At 43.6% G+C, this 24,428-nt stretch overlaps 5 protein-coding genes across 10 annotated transcripts in view; 3 read left to right on the top strand and 2 right to left on the bottom strand.

Moving 5' to 3' along the window:
- fkbp7 (FKBP prolyl isomerase 7) overlaps positions 1-24,428 on the top strand; it is a 194,456-nt gene that overhangs the window by 6,254 nt on the left and 163,774 nt on the right. For 2 of the 3 annotated variants that reach the window (XM_085136739.1, XM_085136741.1), the window contains one exon: positions 81-1,332. In XM_085136739.1, the coding sequence (XP_084992865.1) occupies positions 81-242 (162 nt within the window). In that variant the 3' untranslated portion in view covers positions 243-1,332. Of the gene's footprint in view, positions 1-80; positions 1,333-24,428 lie in introns of those variants that run through there. The other variant, XR_014870016.1, reaches the window with a different exon arrangement.
- On the bottom strand, positions 248-5,604 carry osgepl1 (O-sialoglycoprotein endopeptidase-like 1). The gene is made up of 7 exons (XM_085136725.1): positions 5,417-5,604; positions 4,925-5,312; positions 3,708-3,912; positions 3,476-3,624; positions 3,027-3,157; positions 2,864-2,935; positions 248-2,746 (listed from the first exon to the last, which is right to left on the bottom strand). Exons 1-7 carry the CDS (start codon positions 5,602-5,604, stop codon positions 2,662-2,664), a joined length of 1,218 nt encoding a protein of 405 aa, XP_084992851.1. The 3' UTR covers positions 248-2,661.
- On the top strand, positions 5,580-8,134 carry alkbh6 (alkB homolog 6, nucleotide demethylase). Of its 2 annotated transcripts, none has more exons than XM_085136738.1 (2): positions 5,580-5,695; positions 7,154-8,134. In XM_085136738.1, the coding sequence occupies exon 2, from the start codon at positions 7,159-7,161 to the stop codon at positions 7,861-7,863; it is 705 nt and encodes a 234-aa protein (XP_084992864.1). In that variant the 5' UTR covers positions 5,580-5,695; positions 7,154-7,158; the 3' UTR covers positions 7,864-8,134. The 2 variants fall into 2 exon arrangements, with proteins under 2 accessions (XP_084992864.1, XP_084992863.1); XM_085136737.1 differs by lacking the exon at positions 5,580-5,695 and adding an exon at positions 5,976-6,090.
- On the top strand, positions 5,581-11,083 carry adat3 (adenosine deaminase tRNA specific 3). 2 transcript variants are annotated; one of them, XM_085136728.1, is made up of 2 exons: positions 5,581-5,695; positions 9,459-11,083. In XM_085136728.1, exons 1-2 carry the CDS (start codon positions 5,693-5,695, stop codon positions 10,506-10,508), a joined length of 1,053 nt encoding a protein of 350 aa, XP_084992854.1. In that variant the 5' UTR covers positions 5,581-5,692; the 3' UTR covers positions 10,509-11,083. The 2 variants fall into 2 exon arrangements, with proteins under 2 accessions (XP_084992854.1, XP_084992853.1); XM_085136727.1 differs by lacking the exon at positions 5,581-5,695 and adding an exon at positions 6,005-6,090.
- sympk (symplekin) lies at positions 11,307-24,249 on the bottom strand. 2 transcript variants are annotated; one of them, XR_014870011.1, is made up of 28 exons: positions 24,070-24,249; positions 23,801-23,909; positions 23,429-23,494; positions 22,021-22,074; positions 21,863-21,936; positions 21,643-21,769; positions 21,286-21,535; positions 21,033-21,203; positions 20,604-20,843; positions 19,355-19,506; positions 19,119-19,269; positions 18,806-19,025; positions 18,460-18,610; positions 18,134-18,369; positions 17,335-17,416; positions 16,931-17,044; positions 16,693-16,840; positions 16,080-16,240; positions 15,799-15,907; positions 15,614-15,714; positions 14,767-14,857; positions 14,588-14,689; positions 14,317-14,504; positions 14,058-14,234; positions 13,850-13,960; positions 13,523-13,681; positions 12,242-12,655; positions 11,307-11,415 (listed from the first exon to the last, which is right to left on the bottom strand). XR_014870011.1 is itself a non-coding variant. In XM_085136713.1 (27 exons), exons 2-27 carry the CDS (start codon positions 23,867-23,869, stop codon positions 12,494-12,496), a joined length of 3,666 nt encoding a protein of 1,221 aa, XP_084992839.1. In that variant the 5' UTR covers positions 23,870-23,909; positions 24,070-24,249; the 3' UTR covers positions 11,307-12,493. The 2 variants fall into 2 exon arrangements, 1 of the variants encoding a protein (XP_084992839.1); XM_085136713.1 differs by having other exon boundaries at positions 11,307-12,655.

The following is a 24,428-nucleotide window of genomic DNA, read 5'->3' as shown; positions in this document are numbered from 1 at the left end:
ATACATTTCCTGTCAGGCACAGCGTGAGGGCGGCGTTATTAAAATTCAGAGTTTACTCTGAGGTGTTTCTCTGTTTCCAGGTGAAAGAATATTTGAAGCTGGAGTACGAAAAAGGGGGGAAGTCACGTGATGACCCTTTCTACGAGAAGCTTATAGACGATATCTTCTACAAGAACGACGGCGACAAAGATGGCGTGATCAGTGCGAAGGAGTATAACGTTTATCAGCACGATGAGCTCTAGCACTGTTTGTTTGTTTTAGTTTGTGTGTTATTTAGAGAGGAAACTAAAGGGAATACACACACACACACACACACACACACACTTCCACTGTTAGATGTGTACACTTTTTCAGTCACTCAACAGACTCACCACTTCTTCATCTGGAAGTTTCCTGTTTTTCCCGCAAAGCCTTTTGAACATGTAAATTCAGGCCTGCAGAAGCGAGCACGTGAGGGAGTTTCTTCCTCTTTAGCGGTTATTTTGATCCATTTTGTCGTTGTAATGATTTGGAAAACGTTTGCAGGGAAATCATTCGCTACTCTGAAATCAGCCGTTGCTACTGCTGGTCCATCTGCTTTTTTAAGGACTGACCACAGTAAAAGTATCCTGAAAGATCAGCTTCAGTTTGGTGACAGTCTGTGCATTTTACAGCTCAAAATTTTGACTCAAGAGTTTGGAAACCCCATAAATCTTAATCTGATCCATAATCAATGGTCAGTCCTTGAAAAACCAGGTGGACCAGCACAATCCCACACAAGTGTGATCAGCCTGGAGCTCTTTGCATATTTGCCAATAAAGTCTTTGAAATTTATAAAAGGCTAATGGCTGCTCTTCACCAGAAACAAGTTAAAGCTGAAGCATGCCCATGATTTCACAGGGCCCGTCTTTGTGAAACCACAGGTAGCGCCCTCTGGTGGCTGCTGAAACAAATTCAGGTTTAAGGCACTTGCAGACCATTTTCTATACAGTCTGTGGTTTCTAACAGAAGTTTGGGCTGAGGAGGAAACATCTGAGGGCTGCTTCCGGTGGAAAATGGGTAAAAGAGGCCCCCCAAATAATCAATAGTGACATGGAAACACTAAATGGGATTAAAATTCTGGTGATCAGGGCCTTTTTCTACAAAGCAATCTTTCCCTTATCTGGCTTCACTTACCCTAATTAGGCTAGGAGGTCACGCAAAGACGGCTATCATCTCAATAAGTCATCCTGGGGTTTATCAGTCTAGGTATGAGTATGCTCACACGATAGAGCCCGGATATGACCACTCATGAACGTGCACAGGTGTACTGGCAGCGAATGCTGATGGAAACATGACAGCAGCAGAGTGTGAGAAGAAAAAAACTGTATGGTAGTACAATACTGAAAAGTCAGAGCTGTTCCATTAAGACAGAAGATTATTTAGTTATTCCTTTAAATTAAGTTGTTTGGATGCACGTACCACAGTCTCAGCCTTATTCTTTCATTTGCAATCTGAACTGTTTAATGTTCTAAGAGCAAGTAAAGAATAAATAGAAAAAACATTCAAACTGGCAAAAAGGTCAAGCCTTTAAGGTGTGCAAGCGCATGGCTTAGCCGCCCTGTCATACTATCTTAAAGCTTCCAGAACAATAAAGTTGACTTTGAATAAGCAACAGGCAGAAAGGCGAGTAATAAATTTGCTTCCAAGAATTTCCATTTCTTACTTACGGTCATCAGATAAAGACAAAAAAAACTTTAAACTCTCTTGCTGTTTGCACTCCGTGGTCTGAGGGATCTTCTAGGAATAGTGACAGATTTCCGGGAGAACTGATTGGTCAGAAGGTGGTGATTTCATATCTGCAGCATAGGTTACTATGGCAGCACACTCATGGTAGAAGTGAACTGCTAAAAACCTCCAACTTTAACCTAAAGTTACCTGCTTTGTAGGATAGGCTGAGCTCCAAATGTTGTTTTAGGGCAGATTTTTCCTTTAGGAAGCAGACAGCAAGTAAAGCTGAGCGAGCTCGAGTTCAGTCTGAAAATAAGAATATGTGCAGCACCTGTGAAAATGTGCAAACACCACTATATATTTTGCCATTTAAAGGTTTTTTCCTTCAAGTTTTCTGAACTTTGATTCAACTTTCAGCCAAAACCGAAGGATTGCACAACGTCCTGCAATCAGCCATGTGATAAAGTCTTTTAACACGAACACAAGAACAAACAGCTCAGAGGATCCCGGCTGCCTCCGGGCCTCACAGCTACCCCGATCAGCAGTGTTTCTCTCAGAAACCACGTCTGTAAACATCTGTGTGTAAAAGAATGAACTGTGACACACGTGAACATAACTGATAATAAAATTGTGTTTTTGGCTTGGTGTGGTCAGATCTGTGTTTGTGTGTATGCAGAGGGAACAGATGAACGAAGAGGAGGGAAATCTGCATTCAGCCTCCTTAATATAGAGGACTGAGAGTGCCAAAATCCTAAATAAATAAAAAAGTACCTCACTAATAAATCAATAGGACAAAAAATATTCATCTAGCTACTGAAACGTTTATAAATAAATGTGAAAACATTTTTTTTCAATGAATAAAAAACATACTTTTTTTTTAAAAACAAAACCAGTTTCAGAAAAAATATTTATTAATAAATATCTGTATAATGTCCTGTTATCCAATGCTTTGGGAAATCACAATGACTTCCATCAGCTAGGGATCTTCATCTTTAAGGGTGGCAGCCTGATCGCGGCGGCCTTCACCTCCGCTGTGATGTCAACGCCCAGCGGGGCCCTGCAACACAGCATCAATGAGCCAGTGTCGATTTAACCAGAGGGGGAAAAAAGGAAACACTTTAGAAAGAAAACTTAAAAGAACAATAAAATAAACCTCGTGAATAAATAAACTGACCTTGGCTCGTAGCAAACGTCAACATCTGGAGCCAGGATCCCTTTTCCTTCTCTCAGCCGCTCCACGCCGTTCCTAGTTTTAAAAATGAAAAATAAGGAAAATGTTTTTCTCATCCTAATCTAAGAAAATTAAATCCGATTGCCTGACAGGACAGTAAATGCACCATGCAATCATCACTCCGTTGTCAGTGCAGAACTTTGCAGGAGGGCAGATCAGATGCAGACCGGTCATCTCCGTGACAATCGTCAGAGCTTTTCGGATGTACTGGTTGCTCGCAACTCCCCCAGAAAGCACCTAAACGTAAACCAATGTAAAGTAAAGGACTGGTATTACTCTATATTCTTTTCACTGTGAACACATTATAAGAAAGCAGCACAAACAGAGACATGTTTATTAAATCTATGGAAGAAATCTTTGGCTTATTATTTGTACAGAAACCCACCTCATTACCAGAAATTTAGATCTTGTTTAATATGAACATCCACCAGTGAACATGAGACAAAATAAGGTAAGGTATAAAAAGTAATGATCCTGAGACTGAAAGGTGAATGTGACTATAGAAAGAAAAGTTAAGGTTAAAGCAGGTGGGTGGGGATATCCCAGCAAACTCACCAAGGTGGGGCTGCTGTCCGGCAGCAGGCCGTTTGCCTTGCAGAACAGGATGGCGCGGTGTGTGCGCTTCGCCAGGTGGGCGGCGACGGTGTGCTGAGCGGCAGCTGCAATATCATTCACACATTTCAGCAACGTCCCCTCTTCCACACCTACAGAGGGAGGGGAGGAGAGCCTAAAAGTCAGAGGTGAATTGCTGCTGCTGCAAGCATTATGGGGGAAACGGGGCTCGTACCTTCCTCTGCTTCTTTTTTCATTATTGTCATCGTAATCTGATTTCTGAGTCCAGCAAAGGAAAAGCAGCAGTCGTGCGTTTGTCCCATTGGTGTCCTGAAAGAGAATTTCGTCCTGTCGCCGTCCCGAGCGAGCAGCTCTATGGCCTGGCCTCCACTCAGCGAGGAGCACTGCGGGTGTTTGACAAGGGACAAACGTCTCGCCACCTATAGGTCACAAAAAGTTTCATCTGCATACAGAACTGAGGCTGTTGATGTTTCTCAAACTTCCAGCAGCTCTCTTGCTTTGATCTCATGTGGGCTAGACCAGTGAAACACCTCTTGCTGCCAGTATACAGAAATGTAACTACACGTTTAATCAATGAAATATCTTGAGAAATCTGTCAGCACGTCTCTTTGGGCTTAAATTGTAAGAAGTAAATGTGTAAAATTACAAAAAGCTATCATTTAATGGAATATGAATAACCATTGGGGAGATAAAGATATCCCCAATGGTTATATATGAAGACTGAAAAAAACATTTTTGTCTGATTTTCAGTATTGCTCTTATTGTGAAAGGACTCAAGGTTCTCTCATTGATCCGTCCTGAGCCCAGCCTCCCCAGTGGTCACTATCCTGGATCACTTTTATGTAAAACACACTACGGACATGAAAAATCAGGATTTTTGTTTTGTGGAAGTGAAAGATTTTCTCAACTTCTTGTGCTTTTGATTTTGTGGACTTCCTTCTCCAGGATCCCAAATCCTAATCTGTCTCCCTGTATCTGAGTCTGTCAGACAGCAGGGTCTCTAACACTTCTCAGTCTGCAGTCACCATGCCAACTGGTCCCCACAGGTGTGTGTGGCAGTGTCACAAAACGAATTCATCATGTGGATGACACCTTGATAACTTTACAAAGGCCGGGTTAATGACCTCAGACCTGTAGCTCTCAGCCCCGCTCTGATGAAATGCTTGTAAAGGTCATGACACACATCTTCACACCTGCCACCCTGGACTAACAGGTCAATACCACCCTCTGCGCTGCACTGACACACATGGAACATCAGGGGTCGTGTATGAACGCTGTTTTTAGTCTCAAATTTGGGACTTCTTAACAAAGTGACCACAGGCTCTTACAGAGGGGACGTGTGTGTGTGTGTGTGTTTCGGAACTTACAAATAACGGGATTCTAGTCTATCCTAAACATGTAAATTAGTTTTGTATGTCATTACGGTCTCACTTTATCTAGAGTATCTCCGGGAGCTTCATCCAGAGCGTGACCCAAAAGCAGGAAGTCATCGACTCCCCGGGCCACAGCGAGGAGTGAGTGGCCTCCGGACACGAGCAGCACCAGGAAGGGGAAGCTGACGGGCTGGAGCATCCTCACAGTCAGGGCGTGGGCCTCCATGTGGTGGATGGGGATGAATGGCTTGTCATGCCGCCTCACCAACTGCCGAGTGAACTCAAGCCCGACACCCAAGCTCAGGGCCAGCCCGGGCTTCACTGTGGTGGCGACGGCGGCCAACTGGCTTGGGGCCACGCCACCCCTCTCCAAAGCCTCCTGGACCACACGCTCTATGTTCTCCCTGTGGAGCTGCTGGGCCACGGTAGGGATGATGCCTCCAGTCCTGCAGGTTTGAGAGCATGTCAGGTTACTCTGTTTATCCATGACGATCGCTGCCAGTATTTTTACAGCCCCTAACAAGCAGTGACCTCGACCTCTGACACCTACCTGAGATGCACCTCCTTCTGTGAATGCAGAGACTCTCCCAGTATGGCGCCAGTCTCATCCAGCACAGCCGCTCCCGTGTCATCACAGCTGGTCTCGATGCCCAGAACCAGCCTAGAGCAGGAAGCAGTGTGACGGAGTGTGTATCCGAGCTGCAGCAGCCTCAGAGCCTTCACTTTACTGCGGAACATCTTCCCGAACTAGTCACACCTGTGAGGACAGGCAGGTAAAACCTCAGGGTGACTTCACAGCAGTTCCTCCAGACTTTAAACTAACATAATGGTAAGCCATGAATACGTTCTTAGAGTTTAGGAAGCATGATAAACAACTGTATCTGTCCAGAAAACGTGGGTTAACCCAAGTTTCTGTCCTGCTTCGTCTCGCTGTGCTACATGTAAATAATTCCGACTACCCCAAACTCTGTGATTAAAACACAAAACTGACAACAAAAAGGCAAATCAACAAATTTGGCATTAATACTACTTAAAACATTTCTATAAACTCAATAATAGAAAACGTATTTCGAAAAAATAAGGCACAGGTCCAAAAAGTCGACGCTTCTTTCTCTTCCGGACATTTTATTTCGGTGCACAAACGCGTTATTGCGGATGGTGTCGGGCTGTTGGGATTTTACCTGAAGAAACGGAATTTTCATCAGATTATTTATGTCTAACCAGGTAAATCAGGTTCTTCTGCATGCTCTCCGTCGCAGTGTGCCGTTTTTAGAGTTCCTGCAGGTATCGAGTAGCCTCTAAACCCGGAATTCTTTTTAAAATCGCTTGTTTCCGTACAGTGAACTTGCCTTTGCGTTGCCTTTGGGGCCACACAGAATGTCGGATTTCTGTCTCGCGGTAAATAATTCAAGAAATAAAAATGTAACCAGCAGGTTTTTGTGATATTAATGTGAAAGGTAGGATTTCTTTTACAAAGGCACAATATTCATAAGAATTTATTTGACGTAAATAAAACTATTATCTGTCTTTCTTTCACGGAGTCATAAACTCACGCAGCGCCGTTTTAGCACTTAATTTAACGAGCAATTACACACACGTAAACTAACTTTAAAGCTTGGTGTTGTTGCTTTTTGCTGACCAAAAATCATCGGATTTGGATGTCGAGAAAAAAGTTATTACGACACTGGAGCTCGCGTGACCCTCGATTTTAAAGGCAGCATCGTGTTTCTTTTTCTCGTTTTTTCTCGAATTTTTCTGTTTTTAACTGCAGAACAAACAAACGGCAGAGCCTGCTGTTGAGTGTGTGAGAGGTTTTAATGATCATTCAGTCTGAGTGAAGCTCCGTGTATGATGGGCTGTGGACACAGAGAGGAAATTCATCGGATTAAAAAAAGTATTTTCTAACTCTATGGACAGAAATTCAGAGATTAAAATTCACAAGTTTACAACTTTCATTTCATTCTTCATTTTATGAATAAAAATCTGAATTTTAAAGTAAGTTTAAGTCTAAGGGGACGGGGAAATAAATCTCAATTTTAATTTGAGAGAAAAAACACAGGAACACAGCAGAGAGTATTCATTACTTCTCATTAATTTAGTTGAAAAATAACTGAAAATGTACCTTTTTAAAATAAATGTATTTAATTCATTTTAATAAACGTAGTTTTTTTTTTTTTTTTAAAGAAGTTTAATTTAATATAAATATTAGTGAACCACAGAAAGACTGCTTTATTATTTTTATTTATTTTTTCTGGGTTTTAATGAGTTTCATGTTAACTTTCTTAAGGAGGCATGGAGCGCCCAGCATGTATTTTGGAGGAGTTGAAGCAGTTTGTCGTAAGCGAAGCTTCGCCCACAGCGTATTGTGTTCCAGATTTCATATCTGAGGACGAGGAGTCGTACCTCCTCCAGCAGGTCTACAGGTCTCCAAAGACTAAGTGGACTCAGTTGTCGGGCCGGAGGCTCCAGAACTGGGGAGGGTTACCGCACCCCAAAGGCATGCTGGGAGAGCGGCTTCCCGATTGGCTCCAGACGTACTGTGAGAAGATTTCGTCTCTGGGCGTGTTCAGTGGGAAAACGGCCAATCACGTGCTGGTGAATGAGTATAAACCAGGAGAGGGGATCATGCCCCACGAGGATGGGCCGCTGTACCACCCCACCGTCACCACCATCAGCCTGGGCTCTCACACCCTGCTGGACTTCTATACACCGCTCAGCAGCACTGAGGGCGCCGCACCGCAGACAGCGGAGAGCCGCTTCCTGTTCTCGCTTCTGGTGAGGCCACGAAGCCTTCTCATCCTGCAGGATGAAATGTACCAGCGCCTCCTTCACGGCATCCAGGGGCGCGAGCAGGACACGCTGACAGAGAAGGTGGTGAACCTGTCTGCCGCCGGGGCGCAACTGGGTGAGGAGCTGAACCGAGGCACCAGGGTGTCTCTGACCATACGGCACGTGCCCAAGGTCATCAAGACGAAGCTGGTGCTGGGAAAGCGATGAAGAGCGATAGAGCTGACACTACAGCACAGTGATGGAGTTTTAGTTCAGATGGATTCACCGAGTGAATATTAAAAGGATTTTAGCATCTGTGTGTAAAACGAGCAGAACTGATCACCACTGACTCTTTAAGTTTTATGTTTTAATCAAGTAATCTGATACACTTTCACACCTGGAATAATTTATTTGGAGTTCATCAGATGTTTGTTTATGTGACAGATGAAAATAAATACGACCATAAGCGGTGTGTGCGCCGTGGGTTTGCTTACAAACACCTCCACCAGTCTGTTAGTCTGTCTTAGTAAAGTGATACACCGCCATGTGCTGCCAGCAGGCACGTGAGACACAGTTTAAAAATCCAGCAGAGGCCAGATACTCAAGAGCTGAACTTTAAAGTCACACAGGTCATGCAAAACTTCCATTAGAAGTAGTGGACAGAGCGATTAAACATGCACGGCCATTCCTGTGGTTTTACGTATCAGTAGGTCTTAAAATCATTTAAATAGATGAGCAACAAAACATGACACATTACACCGTCTCATTATTTAACAAAAACTGAACCAAAGTGAAGAAACAGTGCTGTGAAAACTCAGTATGTCCTCATCACTTCCACACTAATTCGGAATAACTATCGTCTGGAGCATTCAGGTGTGTTAACACAATCCAACAATCTTCCCAGGAGTAGATACCCCAACACATTCACTCCAAGGTCAGACTGAGAAATACTTGGAGAAAAAAAAAAATCCAAGAGCTCCATGTCGGACCCGACCGGCTTCAGGCAGCTAAAGGTTAAAGTTCAAGACTGAAGAAATATGCTTTGTTTGAAAGGGTTACCTGGAGAAAGCCTTTTCTCTCTAAAAAGAACATGGCAGCACGGCTTAGGTTAGCAAAGCTGCATCTGAGCAGTGTCAGAGGTCTGTGCATAAATGTCTGCAAACACCAGAGAACTGAACGCTGTAAAGAAAGGGTGGGTCAAAGTTCCTCCACAACAGTGTGAAACCACCATGTAAAAAGGAGTTAAACAGAAAGAGTGAAATATTTTGGAGGTCAGAGTAACGTGGACCCAGAGATACTCGAGGTGGTTTGAATCCATAAAAACACAATTTTGATTAAATGAAGAAACGTGAATGAACGTCAGTTTGAGTTTTCATGTTTTATTGTTGAAATGCAAAACCCCTCACGGTACCTTTTAATTTGTCACTTGCATACAGGTGTGTTTCCTAGTTAGAAACTCCATAATGGAGATGATGTCATATGTAGGTTGTCCACAAGGGGCAGTGTTTACATATTTACTTTAAAGTGCAACTTCCCTGTTATTTATATTTGTCATAAGCTCAACTTGGGAGGATGGTTTTGAATCAATAATAATAATCTTAATTTTTAATTATTTATTAAATAAAGATTTGCAGTTTTTTTTAATAAACATGGCTTGATTTATGGGAAAAAATGTCAATATCTCTATCTTCACTCCCACCACACTGAGAAGGTTAAAACATTGAAAATTGGAGGGAAACCCTGCAAACATGATTTCTGGGAGAGCTGTCCCTGCTGGAAGCGAGGTTTGATGAGTAACTGAAGGTTTTGTCATATGCTGACAGGACGATACCGGGAAATCAGAGCCGCCGATGAAGCGCTGGAAAGGCTCGCTGTGTGATGTCGACTCCTGGGTCGCCCTTCCAGTCCTGTCAGATGAGCAGTCGCAGGATGTCGAGCTGGTGGAGGTGTACGCTGCGCCCATCCTCGACAAGAAGGAGACGTCTCGGCTCGTCAGGGAATTGAACAGCCTCTGCCCGCTGAGCAGCCTTCAGCACGTCAAGAGGGTGCGGCCGTGCAGGGAGAGACCCCACCCCCTGGAAGTCCTTGTGTGCCTCGTCAGTGATGTGCCACAAATGCAGGTGGTTAGCATTGACTCTCTGCTGCCCTCAGGTGGAGTAAATTGCAACGGGTTGGGCGAGCCTTTTGTGGTTAAGGTTCCCACTCGTGCCCCTTTGACCCGACCCCAGTTTGAGTTAGCGAGCCAACACTGGCCCACATCCTTTCACGAGGACAAGCAGGTGACAGTCGCCCTGAGAGGAGAGCTCTTCAGCCGCCATCAGAAGGAAAGGATACACGCCTACATGGCGTCCGCTGTGACTGCAGCTAGAGAAGGAGGCGTGGCGGGGATGGAGGCCATCGGGGCTGTGGTGGTCGACCCAAAGACGGAGAGGATCATTGCAGTCGGCCACGACTGCAGACGCAAGAACCCTCTTCATCACGCTGTCATGGTCGTCATCGACCTTGTAGCTCGGAGTCAGGGCGGTGGGTTTTATGGTTTTGACAGTTACCCTGCCTGCAGGTTTACTTCAGCGAGCTCAGTTCAAACGGAGGCCCAGACAGAGAACAGCACTCAGCCGTACATTTGCACTGGGTACGACCTTTACGTGACGAGGGAACCTTGTGTGATGTGTGCCATGGCCCTCGTTCACTCTCGGATCGGTAGGGTTTTCTACGGAGTCACTTCAGCTGACGGGGCGTTAGGGTCAAAGTTCAAAATCCACACTCAGAAAGATCTGAACCATCGATTCGAGGTGTACAGAGGAGTTCTAAGCAGGGAGTGTGAGGATCTTCACAGCATGGATGACCACATCAAAAAGGACAGAGGAGAATGAAGCCAACTGTTTATTACACCTTGGAAATGAATTTAAAACTCAGACATGAAAGAGAAGCCAGCTACATTTTCTCTAATGGCCTACAGGAGGCAGCGACTCGTCGGACGCTGTAAGACTTCTGATCTTGTAGAAGTCTATGAGAAGACAGCCATGTCTCCCTTTGGTTTTTGGCCTCCGAAAACATGTTCCTGATGAGTTAAATCAAACATTCAGTCCAGTTAAATTATGATCATGACTGGAGTCAGAAATGAGGATTAATCAGGACATGCTCGTTATATAAATACCTGTTAATCACAAGTCTGTAAAATGTTGTTGCAAAGCTTGTTTTATTTTTTAAGCTGAGATAAACTTCAACATCTGAGTTCATTATGCTTTTGTATCAGAGATCCAGTGAGAATTTTTTAAATTTTTTTATCCAAACCCAGATAAGCAACTTCTGTATTTGTCTCCATCTAGTGGTCAATTAGATTTACTGCAAAGCGGTTCAATCCTTTCCCTTCAAAGCATATCAGAACATCAGCTCTGCTTTCGCCTGGAAGCTTCTTCCCACAGCTGCCCACACTGAGAGAGCTCTAGAGATTTTATTACGCCACAAAACCACTACCTACAGCAGTTATTTAAATCGAAACACCCAATGCAGCTCTTCAGAGATGTGGATGTTAGATTTTCCTTAATTCTCCCCCAAAGGTCCCACAATATTTAATCACACATGTATTTAAAAAGCAGGAAAGACCTCATAAGGAAACATAATAAAGGCTAAAAGAGACAAAATTCAACAGCTAAATGTATTTTTAAAAAAAAAACAAAAAACAGGTAAACAATGCCCCCTCGTGGTTGAATTTTTAGCTACATTTTGCAGAAAGTGGTTACTGAAAGTACCTTTAATGTGTCTGAGCTGGAGTGGAAACTATCCGGTCGTTAAGTCTGACGTCACTAGCCGTGTCTGGGCCTAAACTCCGCTGCAGGTCCATATATCAAACGATCACTATGGCATTACTGAGAGTTGAAAAACTGTCTTAAGTCTTTCATCTTTAATAAAATGATCAGCGTTCTGCTCTACCAGGTGTAACAATGAAAACGGAATTTATGACATTTAACGGAGTTAGAAGTTAGCAGGAAGTTAGCTCACTAGCTTCTATCTACATACAATATAGCATGTCCTGACTGCGGGGTTTTGGAAACAAATTAAAACGTACAGCTCTGTTATCACTTCCAACATAAATGAAGACAGAAAACTAAACAGCAGTGATGTTTGTAGGGTTACTGAAGTTTGGCTAGCTGGTATATAATGATGTGCTACGTGACCGCTAGCGACACAGCTATGTTAGCATAATATAAACAAGCTAACTTTTTTTCCACTCGATAAAAGTTAACGTGAGTGTTCTCGGTGGTCAGGAACAAATGTAATCGCATGGCAGGATGCTGTAAATGGACCAAATTTCAGCCAGGAGAACAACTGAGATAATCCATCCACAATACGAGGTTAGTCATTCATATACTGCTACATGGGCTGGGCTGTAGATACATCCTAAGGTTTTAAAAACTGAGCTTAAATAAATGATTAGCTGTAATAAAAGCTGAGGGAGGTCAACAGTGATCACTGACTGTTTTAGGAGCTTTTTGAGATTAAATAGAAGAAAATATAAAACATTAAACATGTTAACAACACAAAAGCCATATTAAACGCAGACTACTTTAGGCCTGGAAGTAGGATTCATCACGTCATCACTAACCGGATAGAGAGAGGATGTACATACACCTACAGCCAATTAACCCTCAAATGGATGTCTTTGGACTGTGGGAGGTGCACTACAGATTTATGACACTGATCAGTAATTGAACCAAGTCAAAACTTACGTTAAACCAGTGTGCTGATTTATTTACCAACTTATTATGACGTGGAATGCTTTCATACACAAAATGAGCTGATATTCTTCCTACAAATACAAAATACAAAACAAAAATCCTGAAAACTGAGTGCATCCTTATTCTACATCCTCGCTGGTGTTTCCGGCCTCCTTTGTGGCGACATCAGCTTCAGTGTCTTTTTCGGGCTCTGGCTGCTCTGAAGGTTCGGGCTGAGATTCCTCCATTGGCTCCTCTACTGGTTCTGGTTCAGGTATCGGGGTCTCAGCCTCTGTCTCCAACTGGAGAAAATCAAAAGCATTAAACAACTACCTACGAATGCATGCAGGGCCCTAAGAGTCCAGCCACAGCAAAGAAACGTCGCTGTCACAGTTATTAAAGACATGAGAATAAATTGTGACAGTGTCAGAGTGTCTTTTTCTGGATTAGCACTGGATTGGTTTTTATCACAGCTAATGCTGTGATTTTAGCTTTTCCTTTGCAAATTTTAGCTCATGGAAATGTGGTATTCCACAGGGTTCAACTGTAGGACCACTACAGTTTAACAGAAGTGTGTTACTGAAACTATCCCGATGATACTCAACTGTATACTTCACTGTAACTTGATTATTTAAGCCCTGCTGAAACACTTTCAGAATATATATAGGATGTTATTAACTTTCTACGTTCAAACTTTTAGAACTCCTGGTTATTTGAGCTAAATTTTATGACTTTCCAGAGCTGGAGTTGTAAGTAAGTTACAGCTGGTATTCCTGTTTAGCCTTTTCAGTGGTCTACTTCCTGTTCTAGTTATTATTTTACCAGCTTTTTTTTAAATGAATTTTATGTTTTATATGTATGTTTATTTTATTTTTCAGGACTTTTGTTGATCTTTATTTTTTATTAGCACTCCTTTTATTTTATATGTTTTTCATTGTTGCTTGTTTTTTGGAAGCAAGCAACAAGGTTTCCTTTGTGCTCTTAAATAAAATTTTGCTTTCTTACATTCAGTTTTAACCAAACTTGAATTCAGTTATCCTCAATTCACAGCAGTTTATAGTTACTTTAAAACCTCAAACATCTGACTTTTTGTATTATCTGCAATCTAAATTAACTCTGGTGCTGAAGCCGCTTTTAAAGCCTTTAACTCGTCGTAGTTTCCTTTTTACCTGTGAGATATTAAGCGTCTCTTCCTGTATTGCTGGTTCAGACTCTTCTTGCTCCATCGGCTCTTCTTCATCTTTCTGAGTGACGGGCTCCAGCTGGACTGTCGTTTCTGGCTCTTTTGGTGCCTCTTCTACAACTGAAGGAGCTGGAGCTGCTTCCATCTGTAGGAAGATGTCACGTTAATTGCATTATTGAGATAACGGAGCCAAAACGTAAAAGCTAGCTGACCAGAAATAAAGCAGCAGTGCTGGACGAAAATGTAACTTTTACAGATTGGAGATGGCCGATCTGTTTATAAACTGCCCTAATTCAAGACATTCAAAAATCACCTGTAGCTCTTGATCCGTTACATCTGTCTCTACGACTGGCTCTGCAGGCTTCGGCTCTGGTTTTTTATTTGCTTCCAGGACCGCCATGATGGACCCAGGGATGTGCGCTTGCTATGTACACAGAGAGAAAAAAAGAAAGTGGGTTGAAAAGGAAGTTCAGGGTGAATTAAAATGTTCAGAGGTGTGTAAATGTGGAAGCAGCTGTCACCTGGTGAGGCGTGAAGGAGTGAACATGCTGCAGAAGAGGCGCCCTGATCTCCGGGCAGCGATCGAACACGCTCGTGAGCTGAGCGGGCGGCAGCTGTAAGAGCACGCTGAACGACTGCGGCTTTGTCCTCTGGCAGCACTTCACGAATCCCTCCCACACCTTTGGATACTTCCACACCTGCAGGGCGAAATAATAGGAAGAAGATTAGCTTCAGCAGATGATCTTCTCTGGTTTCCTGCAAGATCAAAGTGTTGCTGACCTGCTTGACGATGAGGCGGGAGAGGATGTTCATCACAAAGCCGCCCAGTCGGGGGTACATGGTGAGAGACTGGATGACAGTGCGCATGAGCAGCATGGGGAGGGGGTTCTGCTCCATCAGCTGCTGCATCACCACCGCCAAAACTTCAGATGTGTACACATTCTTCTCGCTGAAGCAGAGGTTGGTAGCTGTCGGGCAGATGCTGAAGATTAAATGCTGACAACGGTTTGTCTGTCCACGACCGACACATCATGTTTGAGGACTCACTGACCTTTTATGATGGACTTCATGTCACATTTGATTGAGTCTATGTTGTGCAAGGCGATGAGGAGGTCGCCTGGAGTGAGCGGGGACACGGAGGAACTCCCTTCACCTGCAAAACACAAAAAAGTCAAATCTCAGTCCACCACAGGAGGTGGACGAGACAGAAAAGTGATGAAGGGCTCTTACTGTGCTGAGTCCCCAGCAGCCTGTTAAAGACCTCCTTCACTACAATCGGGTTCAGTTTGATAAGTTTGGGCAGAGCCTGGATGACTTCGTTCTGCACGAGAAAAACAAGAAAAAACAGATTGAAAAAACCCAAACTTAACAGGAAACGGTTCACTGAAGGTGTTCTCATAGTACACGTTCCACAATCCGATTATGGAGGCCAAGAGAACTCAAAATAACAATATTATCTATAAATTAATCTTTTACTCGTTTCTTTTTTTTGGTAATTAAGTACAGTCGAAATAGAAATGTAACAAGGTGGAAGGAGGCTCTATAACCAGAAAAATTCTGAGCTCTGATGATGATATCCTTCACTTTGCTGTTGCTCAAAGTTAGAGGGAATTCCTCCATGACGTCATCTCACAGGTGAGCTCTGATATTTACCCGTGGTGTATCTTCAGCAACAATAACTATTGTGGTCATCTCATTGGCTTTACTTACTGACAGTGTGTACGCACAAATCAGTGATTTTTCAATGTTTTCGTACCTGAATATGTTCAAATTTAGAGGTTTTTCTGACCATGTGTACGAGCAGACAAAATCCTGGCTGTCTTAAGAAGCTTAAATAAAACCTTTTAAAATGAACACTACAATAACTAATTATTATTTTTGCCATTTGGTCATTATTTACAGTTTTCCAAAATATATATAAACCACAAAAAAGGTCCAAAATTATAATTAAATAAAGAGTAAAATAAACCGTAACCAAAACAAAACACCAAAGGTGGCCCTGAGTGTGTTCATGAACAGCTACAAAGCCAAATTAGCACCTGTCGTCATTTACCTGACAATGAAGAACAATCATTACCTTTTCCAGCCCGTTGATGACGGGGATCAGGAATCGAACATCTGGCACCCGCTTGTGGTAAAGGTCTCGCACCCTCTCCACCAGCTCTGGAGATGGAGGTACTGAGTGGAGGGAGAAAAATTATGTTACCCATCAGCAGAAGAACGGGGTCATATTCAACTGGATTCTGCGGTTCCTGTTTTTACCTTTATCTGTGAGAATGTGCAGGCATCGAGTGACCAGAGTCTCCGCTCCTTTAGGACAGTTTTCCACCAAAAGCAGCAGCTCAGGAGAGTTCATGCCCATCCCACGGATCTACAGAAACAAAGAACAGAAGAGGACTTGATAATAATATTCAAAAAGAGGAGCATTACTTCCTACTTACAGCAGCCACGCCGCTAATTATACAAACTTTGAGTCTTGATATAAATTAATGGCGGATCAAAAATCCGAAAAGGGCTTGAAATGAAAGTGAGGAGTGACTTACAGGCTGCTCGATGGCTCGAAGCACGCTGCGTTTGATGTCAGCGATGGCCTCAGTGTAGACGCTGGCGAGTTCGTGGACCAGCCGGTGGTTCAGAGGAAGCAGGGAAAGGTAGAGGAACAGACACTGCCTCACAGTCTCTTCAGTCCAGGGAGCAGCCACCTCTGCCTCAGCAAAAAACACAGAGTGGAGGTCAGAAAAGTCTGAACGACTCACTTAGTAAACACCTAAAATGCTACTCTTACACACTCTGTATATAAAAAATGGACTTAGCCACTGTGACATCTCCTGATGGTTTTGTACTCCACACTTGGACAGCTTAATGACAGCATTTAGGCTGCTATAATGTTGTAGCCAGATGTGGCCATATTTGTACAAAATGGCAAACTGCTAACGGGCCATTTGCTAATTAGCCAATGCTAGCGAGCTTGGCTTTTTTCCCCCCACTTAAACTAAATCAGAAACAGCGAACAGCTAAAAATGCTCCAAAAAGCATCAACAGCACAAAAAGTTCTAGTTCAGATTTACGGTGTGGTCACTAGCTGGAACGGCAAATGTTAAAGTGGCCCCACCCCTAACTTTAAGCTGGGCTGCTGAGTGCATGCTGAAGGCAAACCTGTGTCTTTGTCGGCCCCGAAGAGAAGAGACGGAGGGTTGGGGTGAACCAGGAGCTGCAGGTAGTTCAGGGCAAACTTTTCGATGTAGTCCCTGAGCTGGTCCTTCTCGTACATGCGCTTCAGAAAAGCCAAGGCAGTGGTTCGCACCTGAGAGAGAAAAAAAAAAGCAAAAATAAATGACATTTTCTTTTAAAAACACTACCCGAGGGAATTTCAGGGTGAAGACGCGTACACCACCTTCTCCTTTTCATGGGAGCTGAGATCCAGGAGCACGTGCAGATACTGAAACTGCCTCGAAGGACGTTTGACGATGAGCTCTTTCAGCGTCGTCATGCCCAAATACACCCGAGACTGAAACACAGGTCACAGTTAACAGGACGTTAACTACAATCCAACAAACCCAACAATCCATAGATGTATATACATGGTCCACCACCTTGCTTGGTGCTGCTTTCTGAGGTTTTAATGGAAGAAGTGGGCGCATCAGTGCTTCATCACAATGCATGTTTTGTTTTTTTAACATTTCAACAAGATAAAACTGATGAAACCAAGCTGATAAATATCGTCCAATCACATCACTATATGCCATCATATTCACCCATGTCAGTCAAGAGGAGCATTATACTGGTGCCGCCATTTACCTCGTCCTCACAGTAACGCCGTATGACTTCCAGTGCCGACTCTGTGATGATTGGCGCCTCCAGCACCAGTTTGGTGAAAAGTCTGAAACGGTCAAAAATCAGCTGGTAACTCAACTGAAAGTGGGTTTAGCAACAGAAGATCAATTCAGCTAAATTTTATTTCTATATCTGTGCCAGAAACCAGATTTGTTCTGTGCAAATATTAAAAGCGCTTCTTCCTGTCCCTGCCTTTCACAATAAAAGCCCTTGACATATTCCCTGTGTGATAGCGAACCAAACAGGAGGAGATTTAAGGTTAAAATACGCTTTTATGTTTTACTTTTTTTACTTATGAAATTCAAGATTTTTTTTCTGTTTCAGTGACAAACATCACCAAAACAACTTCTGCTCTGATTCTTAAACATGTTCGGGGCTCAGCAGTTCTCTATTATGAGCTTCACAGGCCAAATCAAAAAGTGGGACATTATCATGAATGAAGGACGGGGGACAAGGGATATGAATGCCACTTTATTGGCAAGCAGATGTAATATATTATTGGCCAGTAGGAGCGCTGTGGAGTGTTGGTGCAGGACTCCTGCGAATCATAAACATTAATATAAAACATTTAATATGTCACAACTATCTATTCAACAGGATAAACCTGGATGAACGTGATAACCTGTGAAAGAGAATATTTTCAACACGACTGAGTGCACATTCATAAAACTACACTACTGAATGGCATGCTGGGTAATGCTAGCCAACAGTGGGAGGAGCTCTGTGCTGCATTGAGGAGCAGTAAAGAGTGTTGTGCTCTCACCCGTCTCTCTGCTCAGGCTTCTCCTGCAGGCCGGACAGCAGCGTGTACAGACAGTGGTCGTAGCTGTCCAGCAGCCCCGACGGCAGCTGGCTGAGGTAGGTGTTGTACTCCTGATAGAGCAGCGAGAAGGCCAGGTCGCTCCTCGTCCTGATGTCGTCCAGGATGAAGTCTAGCACGTCAGCTTTCATCATCCCATCAAACTGTGTCACAAGCCGGGAGAGGAGCTTCACCCGGACCTGCCGCACACATTTCAAACCAGGTCATATCATTGCTTCGTTTTTGTTGTTTGCTTCTTAGTGATTATACGACTGGCTGGGGTTACTCACATGAGACATTCCACTTTGAGCAATCGCCTTCTCGGAATGCAGGATGCGCTTCACCGCCTTCGAGGTCAAGTTCTCGATCTGGCTGTCCGATAGCTGCTGGACGATGTCGGAAAGTCGAAATACTTTTTTCCTGCCGCTTGCTCCGGTCATCCTGAAACAACGTAAAACTCGCTGATCAACAATGATTCAGAAGCTTTGGAGAAAAAAAATTATTCCACTTCATTTCATAAAAAAATGAAGTGAATATGTTTAGACATGAACCTGCCGGGACAGGTCCAGATGTGATGTAAAGAAACATCACACTTTAAATTGTAGACGGTGACCTTGCATCATTTCCTGAACTCACTTGGTCTGTGCAGATGGAAGGATGGGCTCAGGAAGCCTCTTTACCACCGCAGCTGGAACTTCCGGTGAAGCCTTTTCTGCGTAACCTCCGACCACAGAAATGGCCTGCCCGACCATCACGGCAGGAACTTTGCGTTTGATGAGGAGGTCTTTAGAGGTAGCATCGTCATCATTTTCCTCTTTAACAGCGCCCTCCCCTCTGGCTTTGCACTGCTCAAGTCCTGCGAGACAGACACAGATAACAGCGGCATCTCAGTTCATCTGTCAAGGGTTTCAAGTTTAAGAGATGGGTCACATAAGCTTCTTCTTCTGACCTGGACCGATCCCTGCAGCGGTCATCTGTGTGGCCATCAGCCTGGCCAGATGTTTAATTTGAGCGTCAGTGCCTGCTGACTCCACGGGTGTGTATGTGGCTTGGAAGGAGGCTGGCATGATATCAGGCAGGTAGACCATGCTGATGAGCACCTGGAGAGTGACACAGGGGGTGTGAGGTGAGCTGTGAGGCAGTTTGGGTTAAAAGGAAAGGGAGCAGAATACAAATGTTCCTCACAAGGTTGGCCACGTTCTCAGGGGTGAGCAGCGGGTGCAGGAACTCGGCCGTGAGGTCGATGGCGGACTGAGCGACGGGAACAGCAGCCGGCTTCGGAACTGAGAGGGGGGCGGGCTCCTCTTTGTCCTCGTCATCTTCAATAAGTGCCGGCTCTGAATGCAGGCAGACAAAGGCCAGAGGTCAGAGGAATCCAAATTATTTTTTGCACAATTACCAGCTTTTCCTTTAGACTAGAGTCTGAAAATGTTAATGTTAAATGACATTTCTCTCATTAAACATGCTCTACAGTTTACAGCAGATCTGAAAAAGGTACAAAAATTCTAAAACTAAATAAAAGTGCTTTAATACAGCTATAAAAAACTTTGTGCTTTTCACACATTTCTGCTCATGTGTAGCCATGCTGACACCACCACAACAGGAATAGTGAATTCTAGTGAAAATATGAAGGTTTTTGTGATTTCACTGCATTTTCTTTACCCCAGGCTGCATGGTTAACACCTCTGCTACAGACACAGGCTGTTCATCATTAATCTGCAGCTATTTTTGAGATTACAAACACTTTTAATTTCCACATTATTTCACCTAGTTCAGATTTTTGATTTAAGAGATTAGACAATGGGTTTCTAATGGTTTCTAATTTAGAAAGTGATAGTGATAAATTTCTATTTCCTAAATGCAGCCCTCAATCAGCCTCTTAAGGTACTAATGGGTTGTTATATCTCATGATCATTTAACAGCATGATCATTTAACATGCTGTTAAATGATCAGAGCGCACTCAGTTTTTTCTTCAATGCCAGGGCGATTGTGGGTCAAGAGTTGGCAGCTCGTCTTGTAATCGGAAGGTTGCCGGTTCGAGCCCCGGCTCCGATAGTCTCGGTCGTTGTGTCCTTGATCAAGACACTTCACCCGGTGGCGCCAGTGTCCGGCAGCCTCGCCTCTGTCAGTGCGCCCCAGGGCAGCTGTGGCTACAATGTAGCTGCCATCACCAGTGTGTGAATGTGTGTGTGAATGGGTGGATGACTGAATGTGTAAAGCGCTTTGGGGTCCTTAGGGACTAGTAAAGCGCTATACAAATATACCATTTCATGTCTCAAACATATTTCATGAACAGAAGCTGCTCTTCAGCACCAAATGATTAGACTTCGACCACAACAACTGACAACTTAAACTGAAGTGCACTTTGTCGATTAACTATCCGACCAAGTTTAATCACAATCCGTGGATCTAGGTTAGCCTGAAACCACTCACCCATCTTGACCTTCTTTCCCTCGGTGTATTGCTCTTGGCGAGGCCTCTTTCGCTGCTCTCGTGGCACAGGCGTGGAGCGGGTGATTTCGCTTTGGGGCATTCCCAGATCCAACAGCAGGGTGCTGATCTGACCGTGAAACTCCAGGCTGCAGGGATGCTTGAGAACCGCCACCAGGTGGAGCTTCAGGTTCTTTCGCACGCTGCTTACCTGAGACTTTGCCAGAGTGGGGGGCAAGTTTGCTGAAAAATGAAAGTGTAGAGGAAACATCTTGTAATTGAGTTATTCAGCAGCTGCAGCCAGACTGTGAGAGGTCATAGTAAAGCAATATATCCTCTGATGATATCAAACCTGGGAAAAACATGCTTTGAACTGATATCAGGCCGATATAACACTCTAAAGAGTGAGTATGAAGTCTGAGAGGAGCTCACCGTGTAGTGTCTCATACGCCTGCACCACCTCTGACATGAACATTGGTCTCTGGCGAGCGATGGTGGCCAGTGAGCCCAGCGCTGTGGTGAGGTTAATGCTGGATATGGCCGGGTGGACCATGAACTTAAGCAGCTTCTCCAGCGCCGTCTTTCCCTCCTCACACAGCTCATCTGTTTGGGAAAAAGCGAAGACATCAGCCTTAAAAGGTGAACGTCACCACCTCAACACATGACATTAGTCCAGTATCTGTACCGTAGTGAATGTACGAGTGATCTGTGGGAACTTTGTCCAGGCTGATGTCGCCTTCCTGTCGCTTGGGGACGTCAGAGTCAGCTGTCCGCGGTGAAAGAGTGATGATTAAAGATTCGGTAAACTTGATGGCGTGAGTACGAACGCCGTCGTTCTCAGAGTCCAGCAAGGCCAGAACATCCCCTTTCATCTGTGTGACAAGATCCCAGCACGCCTCCTGCATTTCTGACACGGCTTTGGAGCGCACCAACCACTGTGAGAAGAAAAGATAAAGGAAGTGAAGACGAAGTGAAGAACAGAAACTGATCGCATAAAGAAAGAAATGGTAGAAATGAAGCCGGTAAATCTAACTCTTTGTACCTGAAGTGTGACTTTATACAGCTGGGTGAGGGTGAGGATGGCTTTCTTCACCACATTCACACTTTCATCCTTCAGCAACATGTTCAGGTTGGCGATGAGTCTAAGGAGGAGCTCGTTGTCTCTTTTACTGAAAGCAGGATAATAAAACAGTAAAAAATCTCAAATGCTGACCCTGACTTTAAAACAAACAAACAAAACAACAGCAGGTCTGAAAACTCACCATGCCTCCTCGATGAAGCCGATCACAAACTTTTTCACTTCGATGGACTTGTCTGTCTGGAAAGCGATCATCTCCTACAGGAAAAAACAAAAACAAAAATGAGGCAAATTTAAATGAAACTACAGCTGGTTATGAGAGACAAATACTTGCTTACTTACATCCAAAAAATTGTCGAGAAGAGATGGATCCTTGTTGATGATGAGTTCCTGGACCTGAAGGTTAAATACATGTACTCAATCAACGTTCTTGTGCATCCCCGTGTAAGTGGATTAGACACCAGTGTACACGGTTGCACTGAGATCTTCTGATCATTTCCAACTCCATATTGGACTCGGCTAGACTAGCTTTGCACAATTCACAGTTAAAAATAATAAATTTTTGTCTTATACTCAATCCATTGTGCAGCCCCTAAGTTCGTCCTCTCTCTGAAGCTGAAGTTGTTTTAGCCCCTCCCCCTTTAAGTCAGTTTTCTTCTGATTGGCTGCCCCTCATAAATAGAATATCTCAGCTGCAGATATGGGTGAGACTTCAACACCATGCTCTGGCACCTTAGTAGTGTATAGTTAAACTTGTTTACAGTGAAATAAACAGGAACATTTTTTTCATGTAGGTTACAGGACAATAGTTTTACTGGTCTGGCACTCTTAAAAACAAACTGGGCTCTAAAACAAGCTTTCAGCTGCACCTTTTAGGGATTCTTCAGCTCATCCTATCCCTGCATCCTACTCTGTCACATCTCTTTACAACATCCTACCTGTACATTTACCTGTACCTTTTACATTTACCTGTACATTGTAGGATCATTTTTAAAGTTATTTCTTTGTTTTTAAATCTCTTAATGGCCTGCCCCCCCCCCCCCACCTCTCAGAGCTACTACAACCATATACCCCTGCCCGTTCATTAGGTCCACCAATCTGCAGCTCCTTAAGGTGCCAAAAACTAAGTATAAATTTAGAGATGATCGTGCTTTTGCTGTAGCTGCTCCAAAGTTGTAGAATGATCTGCTCTTGCACGTTAGGCAGGCCTCTTCTCTTTCTGAATTTAAAACTCTTCTTAAAACACATTTATTTGCTGAAGCCTTTGGCACTCTCTAAGGGGTTGACTCAATATGTTTTAACATGTTTTATTTTTTTATTTATTTTATTTTATCTTATTTTACTTTGATTATGCTATTTGTATATGTACAGCACTTTGTGAACCCTGGTTTTATGTTAAAGTGCTTTATAAATAAAGCTGGTATGGTATAGTATCCATAAATCTCCTCTGAGGTCCTCCTCTTTATCTCCTGCCTGGCAGCTCCATCTTCAACATCTTTTGTCTTATATATCCACTATTGTTCCTCTGCAAATGTCCAAACCATCTCAGCCTTGCTTCTCTAAATTTGTCTCCAAAGTGATTAACCTGAGCTGTCCCTCTCTCTGACAAACTCATTTCTAACCCTGTCCTTTCTGGTCACTCCCACTGAAAATCTGAACATCTTTAGATTCTCTACCTTTCTCCACAGCCTGTGGTAAGGGCCGTGCTCGGTCTTTTGTATCACAGAGTTAAAAAGTCCAAGCTACAAACCTGTTTGAGCACATTCAGCTTCTCATCTGTGGGTATCAGAGCAGCCTGATTCAGGAGCTCCACAACCTGGAAGGAGAAAGCAGACCCCCATTACATTACAGTTGATTTAATAAAGGCACAGCTGAGAGACTTTCTAATTTAGGACAAACATACTGTATGTGTACTTGTTGCTGCACGTTTCAGCAAGGTAAATGTAAAACTTCTAAAGCCCTTTTTGTAAAAAGCTTTTCATTCTGGCAAAAAAAGTGGTCTACTGCCGTTGAAAATAGTCGCTATTATTACAATCACAACTGTTGTGATTTCATCCAGTATTTAAACCATCAAATCCATAAATCTTCCCCGAAATGTTTATCAGCGATCACAAAAACGGACCTTCTCGCTGGTGGTCATATCGATGACAGCGGGGGCCTCAGAGTCCCCCTCCTGTGAAGAGAAGTCCATGTTGTGACCCTCACGCTGGTGATAACATGCTCCAAAGATCCTGTAAACACACGAATAATAAGGATGCTATCTGTGTTATTATACCAGAGTGCTACACGCTGTTTATTAGCCTTTTATAAGACGCTCCTGTTAGCCTGTTAGCTAACGGCGGGAGCTGCTTTAATTCCCTTTATGCAAACACATGTGCAAAAGCTACTTACCGTTTAACCCTGTCTTTAATTTGTTCTTCCAACAACAACTGAATATCCCGGGTGTCAAGAACTTATAAACGCAGGAGGCGTCTTAAGATAAAGCACTAAAACTCTTCTAGCTCATAATGGACGCAGCCATGTTTCACCGAAAAAAGCGACGTCAAGCTTCTTCTTCGACGGTTGGGAATAAGCACGCGCAGAAAAAACAACGGCCACTAGAGGAGACACCTGCGCCACTACAACAACAGAAACCTGCTGTTCAGATAAAATTAGCATTCAAGGACTCATATTCAAGCATTCAAGGACTCATATTCAAGCATTCAAGGATTTTCATTTTCGACACATTTACGACAAATTTACGACAAATT

This window comes from Neolamprologus multifasciatus, chromosome 16 (genome assembly GCF_963576455.1).
Source record: "Neolamprologus multifasciatus chromosome 16, fNeoMul1.2, whole genome shotgun sequence".
Lineage (NCBI taxonomy): Eukaryota > Metazoa > Chordata > Actinopteri > Cichliformes > Cichlidae > Neolamprologus > Neolamprologus multifasciatus.
Note: the sequence above shows the minus strand (reverse complement) of the source record. Positions and strands in the feature narration are given on the sequence as shown.

What these genes read in the sequence shown, in the direction of transcription:
- osgepl1 (XM_085136725.1), bottom strand. Translation starts at nt 5,604, where the DNA reads ATGTTCCGCAGTAAAGTGAAGGCTCTGAGGCTGCTGCAGCTCGGATAC. An exon ending in GAAAAAAGAAGCAGAGGAAG is followed by an intron (nt 3,625 to 3,707) that starts GTACGAGCCCCG and finishes CTCCCTCTGTAG; the next exon opens with GTGTGGAAGAGGGGACGTTG. An exon ending in GACGTTTGCTACGAGCCAAG is followed by an intron (nt 2,747 to 2,863) that starts GTCAGTTTATTT and finishes GCTGTGTTGCAG; the next exon opens with GGCCCCGCTGGGCGTTGACA.
- alkbh6 (XM_085136738.1), top strand. Translation starts at nt 7,159, where the DNA reads ATGGAGCGCCCAGCATGTATTTTGGAGGAGTTGAAGCAGTTTGTCGTA.
- sympk (XM_085136713.1), bottom strand. Translation starts at nt 23,869, where the DNA reads ATGGACTTCTCTTCACAGGAGGGGGACTCTGAGGCCCCCGCTGTCATC. An exon ending in CGCTGCAGGGATCGGTCCAG is followed by an intron (nt 19,026 to 19,118) that starts GTCAGAAGAAGA and finishes TCTGTCTCGCAG; the next exon opens with GACTTGAGCAGTGCAAAGCC. An exon ending in AAGCCTGAGCAGAGAGACGG is followed by an intron (nt 17,417 to 18,133) that starts GTGAGAGCACAA and finishes TGACCGTTTCAG; the next exon opens with ACTTTTCACCAAACTGGTGC.